This window comes from Lepidochelys kempii, chromosome 1 (assembly GCF_965140265.1).
Source record: "Lepidochelys kempii isolate rLepKem1 chromosome 1, rLepKem1.hap2, whole genome shotgun sequence".
Classification (NCBI taxonomy): Eukaryota; Metazoa; Chordata; order Testudines; family Cheloniidae; genus Lepidochelys; species Lepidochelys kempii.
The window spans coordinates 3,720,190-3,733,782 of record NC_133256.1 but is presented as its reverse complement, the minus strand read 5'-3'; the positions used below and the strand labels follow the sequence as shown (position 1 = coordinate 3,733,782).

General features: G+C 45.2%; 1 protein-coding gene across 1 annotated transcript; it reads right to left on the bottom strand.

Moving 5' to 3' along the window:
- Nucleotides 1-600: 600 nt before the first annotated feature.
- LOC140917406 (olfactory receptor 52P1-like) lies at nt 601-5,295 on the bottom strand. The gene is made up of 3 exons (XM_073360234.1): nt 5,182-5,295; nt 4,658; nt 601-1,697 (listed from the first exon to the last, which is right to left on the bottom strand). Exon 3 carries the CDS (start codon nt 1,651-1,653, stop codon nt 601-603), a length of 1,053 nt encoding a protein of 350 aa, XP_073216335.1. The 5' UTR covers nt 1,654-1,697; nt 4,658; nt 5,182-5,295.
- Nucleotides 5,296-13,593: the final 8,298 nt, after the last annotated feature.

Sequence of the window (13,593 nt, the reverse complement as noted above, 5' to 3'; positions counted from 1 at the left end):
CCTCTTCCTGAAAAAAATTGTGTTGTGGGCCAGGATATCCCTCCCCGGGTGAACGCATTCTGGATGCTGTGGAGGGTTGTGGTGAATGCAGGCCCATGGACCGATTCAGGCAGTCCGATTCAAAACATAGAGAATCCCTCTAGGCAAAACCTTAAGTTACAAAAAGATACAAAAAACAGGAATACACATGTCCTCCAGGACAGTGAATTTCCAAGCCAAAACAAAGAAAACCTAAAGCATTTTCTAGCTAGATTTCTTACTAACTGTACAGGAGTTGAAGGGCTTGCATCCTTGATCTGTTCCCAGCAACGGTATTACACAGACAGACAAAGGCTTTCCCCCCCTCCAGATTTGAAAGTACCTTGTCCCTCATTGGTCATTTTGGGTCAGGTGCCAGCGAGGTTACCTTAGCTTCTTAACCCTTTTCTGGTGAAAGGATTTTCCTTCTGCTAGGAGTACAACTCGTAAGAACTGCACAGTCAAGGAAGGCTGACTTTTTTTACAGATTGTTTGTGAGCATACTCTTCCTCCATGCCAGGGGTAACTGGGGAACCATGGCGCTCACAGAACTTCTGGTCTTCCTCCCAAACTGCATCCCACTTAGTGCTGGTTCACATACTCTCTGACAATTTGACAGTTCCCTGATGGACACTGCAGGCCTGAGGAGATATCGTCTCTTGTGTCTGCAGAACTTTGCGTGAACTTTGTGTCTGCAGAACTTCTGCAGGTGTATTTGACTACTTTGTCACGAAGCTCTTTCGTTTTGACCCCATAAATGATAGGGTTGAGCATGGGAGGGATGAGGAGATAGAGGTCAGCTAAGATGATATGAACATAGGGTGCGATGCCTTGACCAAAGTAGTGTGTAAGAATGGAGAAGAAGGTAGGGGTATAATATGTCAGCATCACACAGATGTGGGCTGTGCAAGTGTTAAGGGCTTTCTGGTGGGCTTTATGAGAGGAGATTCTGAGGACGGCCCTGATGATCAGACCATACGACAGGGCAATGAACGTCAGGTCAAACCCATTGATTACAAACATTAGCACATAACCATATATCCTGTTGACTCTGATGTCCCCACACACCATCTTCTCCAGAGCTATGTGCTCACATTGCGTGTGGGGGATAATGCGGTTGGCACAGAATGTCTGCTGACTCAGGAGCAGGGGCAGGGGCAGAATGAAGAGAACAGCTCTTATGAAACCTACAAGCCCTAGCTTAGCTATTTGTGCATTGGTGAGGATGGTGGCATATCTCAGAGGGTTACATATGGCAACGTAGCGATCGAAGGCCATTGTCACGAGGGTGGATGAGTGCATCACAGAAATCGTGTGGAGGAAGAACATCTGGGTGAGGCAGCCAGCCACAGTAATGCCTTTCAAATTGAACCAAAATATGCCCAGTGCCTTTGGCACAACAAAGGTAGGTGTGGCAATGTCTGTAAGTGCCAGCATGCAGAGCAGCAGGTACATCGGCTTCTGCAGAGTCTGTTCCTTACCTACAACAGACAGAAGCGTGACATTTCCCAACAGGCTGATAATGTAGAATGTAAAGAAAGGGATGGAAATCCAGATGTGGGCAGCCTCCAGGCCAGGGATGCCCATTAGGATGAAAGTTGAAGCGTCAGAGTGGGTGAAGTTGAAAGGTGCCATGAAGCAGTTGATGCATCGATATGACTCAGAAATGCTCAAGGTGCCTGTAAAGGGAGAAAAGCACAGCAAGGGGGTTCTTATTTGTAAAAAATAATATGTTAAATATGTTACAGTTATGAACATTCTCGGAGTCTTCTTGAGTGAGGAGTGAAGAACTACCGACGATGTCACTCCCTACTTTCCATAGATCTAGAATACGGAGGGAACCGTTTGTTTCAAAACTTGGTTTCCAGACTCGTTTGTGGGAAGATTACAGACTCCCCAAAATGGAGTCCAGAGTTATGTGGCCTGGTCACATGGCCTTTTAGAGTCATAGCATCCACTACGTATAGTCTGTCTGAAGCATTCTCAGGGAGGCTCACCAGGTGGGAGATAAGTTTCTCTAAAGGCCTATTGTTTCCCCCAAAGTCTCATTGCCCTGAATAGGCCCTTCCCAACCATCTATCTAGACTGACATCAAGTTCCCTAGTGGGCGTTACTCACTTGTAACTACATTTGAAATACAGGGAAGTCATCAAAATTCAGAACTTTTGACCAAAATCATCAATACATACAAATAGGATAACCATATTCAGAAAGTCATAACTTTTCCAATAACATCTTACATGACCCATCTTGCATAAACTGTATCATAATTATGCTATAATCATATCATCATATCACAATGAACAATATGGGGTACATTGTTACAAAAATATCAAATGTTATTTCTACCAGTGAAATGCCTGAAGTTACAGAACAACAACAAATGGAAACAAAACTGAGTAAAACTTGTGACACCCAGATTGTAGTTCTGTGGCTTGCCATGGGAAAGAGACCCTGAAACTCCCCAAACACACTCTGTACCACGAAAGGTCCCAAAGTTGGCCTTGGACCAACAAACACAAAGAAAAAAATAATTTCAACAGCACTGCCCACCTGTCCACCTACATGCTGCTTTGCAACCCTGTGATGTTCCCCTCTGGTGTTATCTGGACTGGTGATCTGGTTGGTCACCCCAGTCCTTAGCTTTGGTAGCCAGCCTTACCCTGCTCAGCTGTGAGAACCCCACTCCTGGGCTGTTCACGCTCAGTCTTTGACATGTAAACTGCTCTTTGGATTATGCAACCGAATGACACTAGCCAATATCTCCTTTCCCAGACACAACCTTACTTTTGCAGTGTGCAGGTGTGCCCGCAGGGCACTCCAAGCTTATGTGAGTTTGTCAGTTTAAGAAAGAAATGGAAATGCCCCAGGCTTGTTATCCCAAGGGGAGTCTCTTACACACTTGAAACCAAACACACTGCTTCAGGTAGAATAAACAACAAATGTATTAAGTACAAAGATAGAATTTAAGTGATATTCAGTGATAGGCAAAAAGTCAGAGTGGTTACCAAAAGAAAAGGAAATGTAAGCACACTGTCTAAACTCTCAATCCTATTAGACTGGGCAACATCTAGATTAAGGATTTTTCTCACCCCACTGAATATTGCAGTCCTTAATATACAAGTTTCCTGTGTAAACCTGGGCCAATCTCCCCTGTTGGAGTCTTGTCTTCTTCTCAGTGGGGGCAGGAGAAGGGCCCAGTATGTGTCCGCTCTGTCTGTTTTATAGCCTCAATCCATGTGCTTGGGGGGCACAAGTCCAGGCATGTCTGGGGGGCATTGCTGAGTCTCTCCAAGCAAGGTTGAGCAATTCCCGCTGTGGGGCTTCGTGCACGTGAGTCATTGCATTGGAGCTCCCTTGCTGGACAAGGGCTCTTAATGGGTTGTTTGACACCCTGCCTGGGGATTGGTCACTGTCCTTGCTGTTGCCTCTGGAGAGCTAATATCTGACTTATTCCCCAATTTACAGCATGTTTTAGTGACCACCATACAACACCATAATCATAACTCCATATTCATTAATGATACACATGTATGGATAGAGGCATGATTTCAACAGATCATAACCTTTCCCTGATACCTTACAAGGCATGTTTTCTATGTAAAATCATGTTTATATGAAAATGAGGACTATGGCGGTTACAGGATGCTCCCCGGTGATAGAGAATGTCTCACCTCCCCCCTTAGTTTGCTCCAAGAGGGTTAGCCACCGACTAGCTCAAAGGCAGGGTGTGTTATCGCTCTCTTGGCACCCAGCCTTCAAGGCCATGAGGCGGTGTCATAAATATAAAGTGAAGGGGAAAACTCGTCTCTCCTGTAAAGGGTTAAGAAGCTAAAGGTAACCTCGCTGGCACCTGACCAAAATGACCAATGAGGAGACAAGATACTTTCAAAAGCTGGGAGGAGGGAGAGGAACAAAGGGTCTCAGTCTGTCTATATGCTGGGTCTTTGCCAGGGATAGACCAGGAATGGAGTCTTAGAACTTTTAGTAAGTAATCTAGCTAGGTACGTATTAGATTATGATTTCTTTAAATGGCTGAGAAAAGAATTGTGCTGAATAGAATAACTATTCCTGTCTGTGTATCTTTTTTGTAACTTAAGGTTTTGCCTAGAGGGATTCTCTATGTTTTGAATCTAATTACCCTGTAAGGTATCTACCATCCTGATTTTACAGAGGTGATTTCTTTACGTCTATTTACTTCTATTTTTATTAAAAGTCTCCTTGTAAGAAAACTGAATATTTTTTCATTGTTCTCAGATCCAAGGGTTTGGGTCTCTGGTCACCTATACAACTTGGTGAGGCTTTTTATCCAACAGTTCCCAGGAAAGAGGGGGTGCAAGTGTTGGGAGGATTGCTCATTGTTCTTAAGATCCAAGGGTCTGGGTCTGTAGTCACCTAGGCAAATTGGTGAGGCTTTTTACCAAACCTTGTCCAGGAAGTGGGGTGCAAGGTTTTGGGAAGTATTTTGGGGGGAAAGACATTTCCAAACAGCTCTTCTCCAGTAACCAGTATTTGTTTGGTTGTGGTAGCAGCCAATCCAAGCACAAAGGGTGGAATATTTTGTACCTTGGGGAAGTTTTGACCTAAGCTGGTAAAGATAAGCTTAGGAGGTTTTTCATGCAGGTCCCCACATCTGTACCCTAGCGTTCAGAGTGGGGAAGGAACCTTGACAGGTGGTGTGCCTCAGTTTCCCCATTCAGACACTGCAAACCAGGTTTCTATGCTATGATCAGATTTAAATCTGTTTGCAGCTATTAACTATGAACTAGACTTACCATAAGGTTTAACATCAGTCATCAAATTCTTATCCCAAAACTTTACATTCATACCTTATTTTTAATCACAGATGGGTGTTTACATGGATTTTTATGCTACCACGCCGTCTGTTCAGATACTGCAGTGTGAGGTTGGTTTGTTCCTTACCCATGGTGTCCTTTGACTCTCTCCCATGTAATCAGTCAATGGCTTGTCTTTCCCTCCAGTGTTCCCGTCTGTGTGGGCTATTAATTTAATTGTGTCTCTGGAATTTTGGTGCCTCAGGGTCTGGGAAGATAGTTTTTCAGGGGGATCCTGCACATTGGCTGGCTCTTTGCCACCTTTCCCTAGAGGATGGTGATCTGAGCTCCCTGGGCTGGCTGTGTTTACCCTTTGATCAGACACAACTTTTTCCCAGCAGCTTTCCCACGACTCACTAGCATGGGGGAAGACACCCCCTTCTCTGTCAGTTGGGGCATTTGTATTCTCACAGACTACCACCTGGCAACTTCCTGGTCTCAATTCTTCTGTTATCACAGGCATTGGAGCTGCAACTAGATGTAAAGAGACACAGATATTTTCCAATTAAAAGTATCAGAAATAGCGTCCTGAAAAACTGGGACCTGGATTGGGGTACCCTCCGTCACCCCTTCCTCTGTCCCTGAGAAGTAAGCTGTGGGACTGCTCCCCTCCAGGAAGCCAGTTACACAGTTCCCTCTCAAAACCTGGGTCACCGGCTGTCAGGGTTCCCTCCCCACCCTGAGCTCTGGGGTACAGATGTGGGGTCCCGCATGAAACACCCCCTAAGCGTATTTCTACCAGCATAGGTGAAAAATTTCCCAAAGGCACAAATCATTTCCTTGTCCTTGGATGGTATTGCTACCACCACCAAGTAATTTAGACAAAAATCCAGGAAAAAAGGGCCACTTTGAGCCCTTGTTTCCCCAAAATATTCCCCGGAAACCCCTTCACCCCTTTCCTGGGGAGGCTTGAGAAAAATATACTAGCCAATTGGTTACAAAGTGAGCACAGAGGAAACCCCTGGCTTTTTAGGACCCTGAAAATCAATCAGGTTCTTAAAAGGAGAACTTTTTTTTTTTTTTTAAGTAAAAGAATCACACCTGGAAAATCAGGATGGAAGGTAACGTTACAGAGTAAATAAAAAAGTAAAACACAGAGGATTCCCGACTGGGCTCAGCTTCAAAGTTACAAAAAACAAGAATAAAACTCCCTCTTAGCATATGGAAAATTCACAATCTAAAACAAAAAATAACAAAGGTATTTCCCTGCCTTTACTTACAATTTCTGTAATTGTAATGTATCTTTTCCGGTATCTTTCCAGGAGATGATTTACCAGCTTGGTCTCTGTCTCTCTCTGTGTCCAGAGAGGGGACACACAAAGAGAGCACAGATAAAAACTCTTCCCCCCACTCCAGATTTGAAAGTATCTTCTTCCCTTATTGGTCCAGTTGGCCAGGTGCCAACCAGGTTATCTGACTTTCTTAACCCCTTACAGGTAAAGGGACTCTGTACCTCTGGACAGGAGGGATTTTATGTTACCGCATATATCAAGGTTGTGACCCTTCCCTTTATATTTATGACACAGTCTGTGTACCTGGGTTCCCAGATGCTGATGCAGCCTTCCTTCTAGTGTCCTCGGCATTATGCCCCAAGTGACGAGTGGGGAGACATTCCTCTACCCCCACTATTCCTTCCCCAGTTTCCTCCTCTGGGCCCCCTCCTAAGACACATTTCTGTGTGCTCCATAGGAAGTGATCTTTCTTTTGTTCAGCTGCAAAACTCTGCCAGTTAACAGCTGAGACAGTTTCCTTACTCACTGACAACACCTCCCCTGCCTCTGTGCCTGAGGGCATGTTGCCTAGTCTCAGCCCCCTCCCATACTTGGAAGCATCCTGCTTCCGTGTGTTACAGAGTGACAGGCATCCTCACTCACCTCAGTGGTTTCTGAGATTCCCTGCCCCTTCTCTAGGCTCTCCTCTGGGACACATTTCTCTATGCTCCCTAGACTTTGTCTCTGGTTCAGCTGTGACCTGCTGGAAGCTAACAACCTGGACAGTTCTCTTCCTGGAAGGTATTACACCCCATCCCTTCCTGATGTGATGTTTCCTCCAGCTTGAGTGCAGGAGTTGTTCTAAACCACCCTCCCGCCTGGAAGCATGTGGCTTCCCCCTGTTGCAGAAGAATCAAGGAGACTCTCTCCCATTCTATCAGCAGTTCCTGAGAACTTACCCTTTCCTTCACCGGTCCCAGGATAAAACTCACTCCTGCGGCAGGCAAATACTTTAAGCTGAGCTGCACAGAAAAAACATGAACACGGAGCAGGTCGACGAAGAGGTGTTCCATTACTCCACAGTCCAAACACTTTCCAGATCTTCCCACACCACAAGGATTTTACCTAGTGGTATAAGGAATCTGCTTTCGCCCACCCTCACAATCTCTGCCCTGTGGCCAGGTAGCACACTGGCCTTTGGGACCACATTCCGTTGAGCCAGAGAGATATGAGCTCCTGTATCCCTCTGCCTCAAGTACTCCATCCATTTGGAGAGCGTTAACATGCTCCATGTCTGGTTCTGCAGAGGCTAATCTCATAAAACAAGTATGATTGGTTTCAGTTGCTTGGGGAGTTTCTGGGGTGAGGACAGCAGAACTAACATGAACTATTGGTTGCCTGCTTCCTCCTAGCACAGGCCATTTATTCCTCAAGTGATCAGTGGAATTACACTGAAAGCACCTTTTGAGCTCTTCTGCTTTTACAGGAGATTTGGGATGGGGGTTAGAGGAATGTTTTTGGCTAAGAGAATGTTTAGTCTCCCATCCCCCTACTGTCTTCCCAGGGGCAAAATGGGACCCTCCCTTCCCACCAGTTGTCAACCCCTCTTTCTGTGGCCTGCTCTCAATAGACACCTGAGTCTAATCAAAGTCATCAGCTAAAAAAGCCATCTCAGCCCCAGACTTTACATCTTTGTCCCACAGACACTGCTTTACTTCAGCCGTACTTAGTAAATGCTCTTGAGCAACAAGTCCAAGTATTTCTTCAAAACTTGCCACCTCTTTACCCCTCACCCATTTTCCCAAAAAATCTTTCACATTCTTTAAATATTCCCCATTACTCATCCCAATATCCCTCCTAAGATTCCTAAATTTAACTCTCCATTTCAGGGGTAATCTGAAAACTTCACAAAACAGTATCTTTAAATTTACAGTAGTCTCTGAAGCATCTTCATTAGGCATTCCATTGAAATCATTTGGAGCTTTGCCAGTGAATTTTGCAATCAGGGTAGGAGCTCTCTTAACAGCAGGGATTTTATGTATCACATACAGCCTGTCGAAGGCAGTCAGATATTCAGCAATATCGTACTCCTGACTGTCTGCAGGACATGAGTGTTCCCATTTGTGGATTTTTGGAGTGATGGGAGTCATTGGGGTCAGGGGCCTCTGGTTCTGCTTCTCTATCAAGTCCAGTTGGTGTTTTCACTTTCTCTCTCTCTTTCTTCCTGCCCTCTGTCTCTGTCTCTCTCTCTCTCTCTTTTCTTGGCTCAGGGGCCTCTGGTTCTGCTTCTCTATCAAGTCCAGTTGGTGTTTTCACCCTCTCACTTTCTCTCTCTCTCTTTTTCGCTCTTTTTCTTCCATAGGCCTGCTGTGTGCAGCTTCCTCCCTGGCTGCCTCTTCCTCCATAGCCCCTTGGTGTGCGGGCCTCGTCTTCTTTGACCTCATTGCTGCCTTCCACGTTTGAAACTTGCCGTAGTTTCCTTTCTCTGCTGCTTCCAGTTTTGCCAGCTCTAGTTTTGTAGCTCCAGCGTTGGTTGTCATTTTTTTGCTTTCTTGTGCTTAATTTCCTCATTGAACTTAAACAAACAGAAAATGACATAACAGTGCCCCCTCCTGACTGTCCTTAGCCACTGCACCTTCTCACAGGATGAAGGATGGTCCAGATGAGGACGGTGTCAGAGACAACCTGCTACAGTGTGGTCCACTTTACATTCCAGGCTGAGACACCTCCCGGACGCAGGAGGGCTCATGATGCCTCTTTGGGCTGTGCATTGGGGAGGACGTCCATTCCCCATTTTGCAGAATTTCAGGACTCTGAGTCACTCTGATCTGGATACTGCATGCCACAGAATATCAGGATTGGAAGGGACCTTAGGAGGTCATCACAGTGTCCCGCTGTCCCACCCCCAGCCCCCCACACACTGTGTGTTTCTGGACTTCCCCCAATAACATTTGCAACACCACCTCTAAGCCAGAAACCTGCTTTTAATTTGACTGCTTTTTGTGTTTCTCATCCTCTCCAGAAACAGAGATGCGGGGCCTCAGAGGGAGCAGACTCCTCTCCCCCCTTGAAAAAAATGTTATCCTATTTGTTTTGAAGGTTTAAGCCTGTGAGTTTGAGATATCAGCAACTTTTCTGTCAGTTCTTCTTGGGTCCTAAGAAGCTCACCCATCCTTAGAGGCCACAGGAGAGCTCCACATGAAGTCACTGGAGACTCAGTGCTGATTTAAATCAGGGCATTTATTTAAGTCACTACATGTGGATTTAGGGGGAACTCCTGGATCTGTTGGTAATTTGGCCTTTGATCTCAAAGGGGACCAGATTCACCCTGAGTGTTTAACTTTTGGCTCCCGGCTGTGAAAATCACGGCTTTGGGTCCTGCTGCAGAAAGTGCGATTCTGTTAGGGTGCTGAAAGAGTCTGAAGGAAACCCCCAGTTCATGGGGTGCTCTGAGACCGGGAATGAAAGTTGGGAATTTCAAAACACAGGGGCCCTGATTTTGCTCTCAGAGAGGACAGTGTCAATCTGGAGTGACCCAGTGAAGACAGAATGAGAGAGCAGAATATTGCCAGTGTGTGGCCCATTCTCGTTGTGAACTCTCTGGTTCACAGGTACCCACTGCAGAGGCTTTGGCTGCATTTCCTAACAGGGCAGTGACATTGCTGAACTGGAAAACTTGAGCGAACCAGAGGAAAAACCACACAGCACAAAAAAAAAAAAAAAAAAAAAAGGAAGTTACTGAGACAGATAGAAGGAAACAGTAAGAGAAAAGGAACTAAATTTAAAACACAATATTTGTCTAAACTCTTTCCAATACATTTATAGTTCCAATTTGACCAGGTAAATCCCTTGGTGTTTCCGAGAGTACTAAAAACTCAGCACTAACCTTAATGCAGAAACAGGCAAGTCACCGCAATCCTGCTCAGCAGAGAAAGGAAATCTCCTTATGGCTACTGCAAGGCAGAGGCTTGAGAATCAGTGTGTGAATGTCACATGGCTGACACTTCACATGCTGCACAGCGACCTTTATGATCCCCCTGAACACTCCCCGCGAACTGTCAGGTTGGCCAGGACTCCCATAGAATTCCCTGGACTCTGTGAGCAGCGGGAAAAGCAGAAAATAGACCGTAGAGAACTTCAGCCTAAGAGCCCCCCTGGGAGTGAAGAAATGATCTGCCAATAACAGGGGCTCAGATTTACAGAGCAAAATGCAGTTTGCGAACGGTTCAGTGCAGCACATGGTGATAGATTTCTTTCCTGTGTGTAGTGCACTTCCACCTGCACTCACTGGGAACGCTGCCACAAGATTGGGGGCCAAAAACACATTTCACTTGATGGTAGCATTGTACCACTGCACAGCACCCATGCAGCTGTAATAGCCATTCCCTTCGCCTCTGAAAAATCAGTGCCACCCTGTCGCAGCCAAATTACATGATCCTGAATTAATGCAAGCTGAAATGCGTGTAAAAGGCTTTCTTCTCATAGGATTCTGACATCAATGGTAGTTGCCAGTGGCCCTTGGGAGGTGCTAACTTGTTTTATGTCTGACAGCTGCCAACTGTTTGAATGGTTAATCTACTCTCTGCATCAGGGAGGCATCACCTTTCACTTCTTTGTTGACCTTTCACAGATTGGTGCAGAAATGGGTTATGATATCCTGGGTCAGAGCTAGTCCAACGGGACTTCTCCACTGACTGCGTGATTACTTCCTCTCTTCCCGTGCTAAAATGACAGTGCTTCGGTGAGAACATGGGTGAGAACATGGTGGTACAGGAATCAAAGAACTGCTACATGTGGCTCTCCTGTTTGGGCTACTGTCCCTAGCCCCATACTTGCGTCATAGATGCCTTGCGGCCAAATTTGAGGTCCAGAGGGTATAAGACGGATGGGTTGTCACCCCTGGGGTGCAGTCTGGGAGCCATGAGAACTGCTGCACCCCTCTAACCACCCAACTGAGCTGGCCCTGTTTCACACTGCTTTGCTGGTGATTCAGTCTCTCCAGGCCCTGTGATCACCAACACTAGAGCAGATGGTGCCACACACTGAAACAGAGCTACCTGAGAGTTTAGCGAACTTCCTAAGTATAAACAGCAGACCCCAGCCGATTTCTCCGTTTTGTTTCCAATTTTTGTTGAAAGTTATATACATAACTTCAGACATTTCACTGGTGGAAAGAACCACCGATCTTTGCACCTCAGCTGCTTCAATCTCCCACCGTATCCTGGACCCGCTGTCTGAACTCTCCTTCCCCATCCCAGGCTGCCTTGCTTCCAACATCATGCTGGTTGCCAGTGTCTTCTCCATACACCTCAGTCACCTGTGGATTCCACAACCTCCGAGCTGCCCCACGCTCCCCACAACTCTTCTTCTGCAGGGGGTGAGATGACTCCCATCAAACCGGCTCCCTTGGCAGGGAGGAGTGACATACTGGTCAGAAATCTACACACAGGCCTCAAATGCCGAGGAACCTATGCTGCTTCTCTTATTGCACCGATACACAGTACATGGTGCTTCAAGGACTGCTGCTTAGGAAAAACTCACAGGCTGAGAATTATGCACATTATATAATGAGAGCGGGCAACTCTGGGACATGTGAGGGCCTAGATCAATACAGCTGCCACATGCAGGCACCACTGGTAGCTGACTGACAGAGTGGGCCAGTGTGAGACAGATTTTAAACCCAGGATGCTCTGGGACGATTTGCTAGCCAGCTCTGTTAGTTATGAATGGTGAGGGTTGTACATTCATCCTTAGTGCAAAGATTTTATAGGGTGTGTGAAGGTTCCTTCCACACTCTGAACTCTAGGGTACACATGTGGTGACCTGCATGAAAACCTCCTAAGCTTACTTTTACCAGCTTAGATTAAAACTTCCCCAAGGTACAACATTATTTTACCCTTGGATTTCCACTGCCACCACCAAACTTTATCTGGGTTTACTGGGAAACATAGTTTGGACATGTCTTTCCCCCCCAAATCCTCCCAACCCTTGTACCCCACTTCCTGGGAAGGTTTAGTAAAAATCCTCACCAATTTGAAAAGGTGACCACAGACCCAAACCCTGGGATCTTAGAACAATGAAAAAACATTCAGTTTTCTTACAAGAAGACTTTTAATAGAAGTAAAGGAATCACCTCTGTAAAATCGGAATGGTAGATACCTTACAGGGTAATTAGATTCAAAACATAGAGAATCCCTCTAGGTAAAACATTAAGTTAAAAAAACCCCACACAGACAGGAATAGTCATTCTATTCAGCACAACTCTTTTCTCATCCATTTAAAGAAATCATTATCTAACACATACCGAGGTAGATTACTTTCTAAAAGTTCTAAGATTCCATTCCTGTTCTATCCCTGGCAAAAGCAGCATACAGACAGACCCAGACCCTTTGTTTTTCTCCCTCCTGCCAGCTTTTGAAAGTATCTTGTCTCCTCATTGATCATTTTGGTCAGGTGCCAGCGAGGTTATCTTTAGCTTCTTAACCCTTTACAGGTGAGGGGATTTTTCCTCTGTCCAGGAGGGATTTTAAAGGCGTTTACCCTTCCCTTTATATTTATGACAGGGCGAAGTTATTATTTTTCTCACCTAAAACTTTTTTGCATGCAGCGCCTTATGGGATCCCTCAGGTTCATGAAATACACACCGAGTGCACATTTTCCAAGGCAGAGCTGTCACCTGAGAATTATGGTTAAATTCAACATACTCATGAATAGAAAATTGTTCTAATGCTTAATTAACTCACACCATTTAAAATGTACACTTTATTTCCAATCAGAAATTCTTTAACTCCAATTTCCAGATATTGGATTGTGTTACACCTCTCAGAGTAACAGCCATGTTAGTCTGTCTCCGCAAAAAGAAAAGGAGGACTGTGGCATCTTAGAGACTAACAAATTTATTTGAGCATAAGCTTTTGTGAGCTACAGCTCCCTTCATCGCAAAAGCTTATAGCAAAAGCTAATGCTCAAATGAATTTGTTAGTCTCTGAGGTGTCACAAGTCCTCCTTTTCTTTTTGCTGTTACACTTCAGTATGCTAGCCTGAAAAGCCTATTATTCAATACTAGTTCACAGTGTATATCGTTTCCGACAGTTATCAAGTCACCCCTTAACCATCTTGATTAAACTAAACAGATTCAAATCTTTGAATCTATCACAATAAGGCATGTTTTCTAATTTGTACTAATTCTTGTGACCCCTCTCTGAAAACTCTTCCGTAGATAAACATCCAGTTTTAACTGGGGACACCACAACTAGACAGAGGATTCAAGAAGCAGCCACACCAGTGCCAAATACAAAGGTAAAATAACTTCTCTAACTCTCCTTGAGATTCCAGTTTTTACCATCCAAGGACCACATTGGCTCTTTCGGCCACAAGGCCACACTGGAAATTCATGATTAGCTGATTATTCCTTCTTACAGATTGCTCTGAATCAGTGACCTGTCTTCTTTATTATTTACAATCCCCCAATTTTTTGTCATCTGCAAACATCATTGATTTTCAGGCATGAGAAGGGTTAGCAGCTGAGT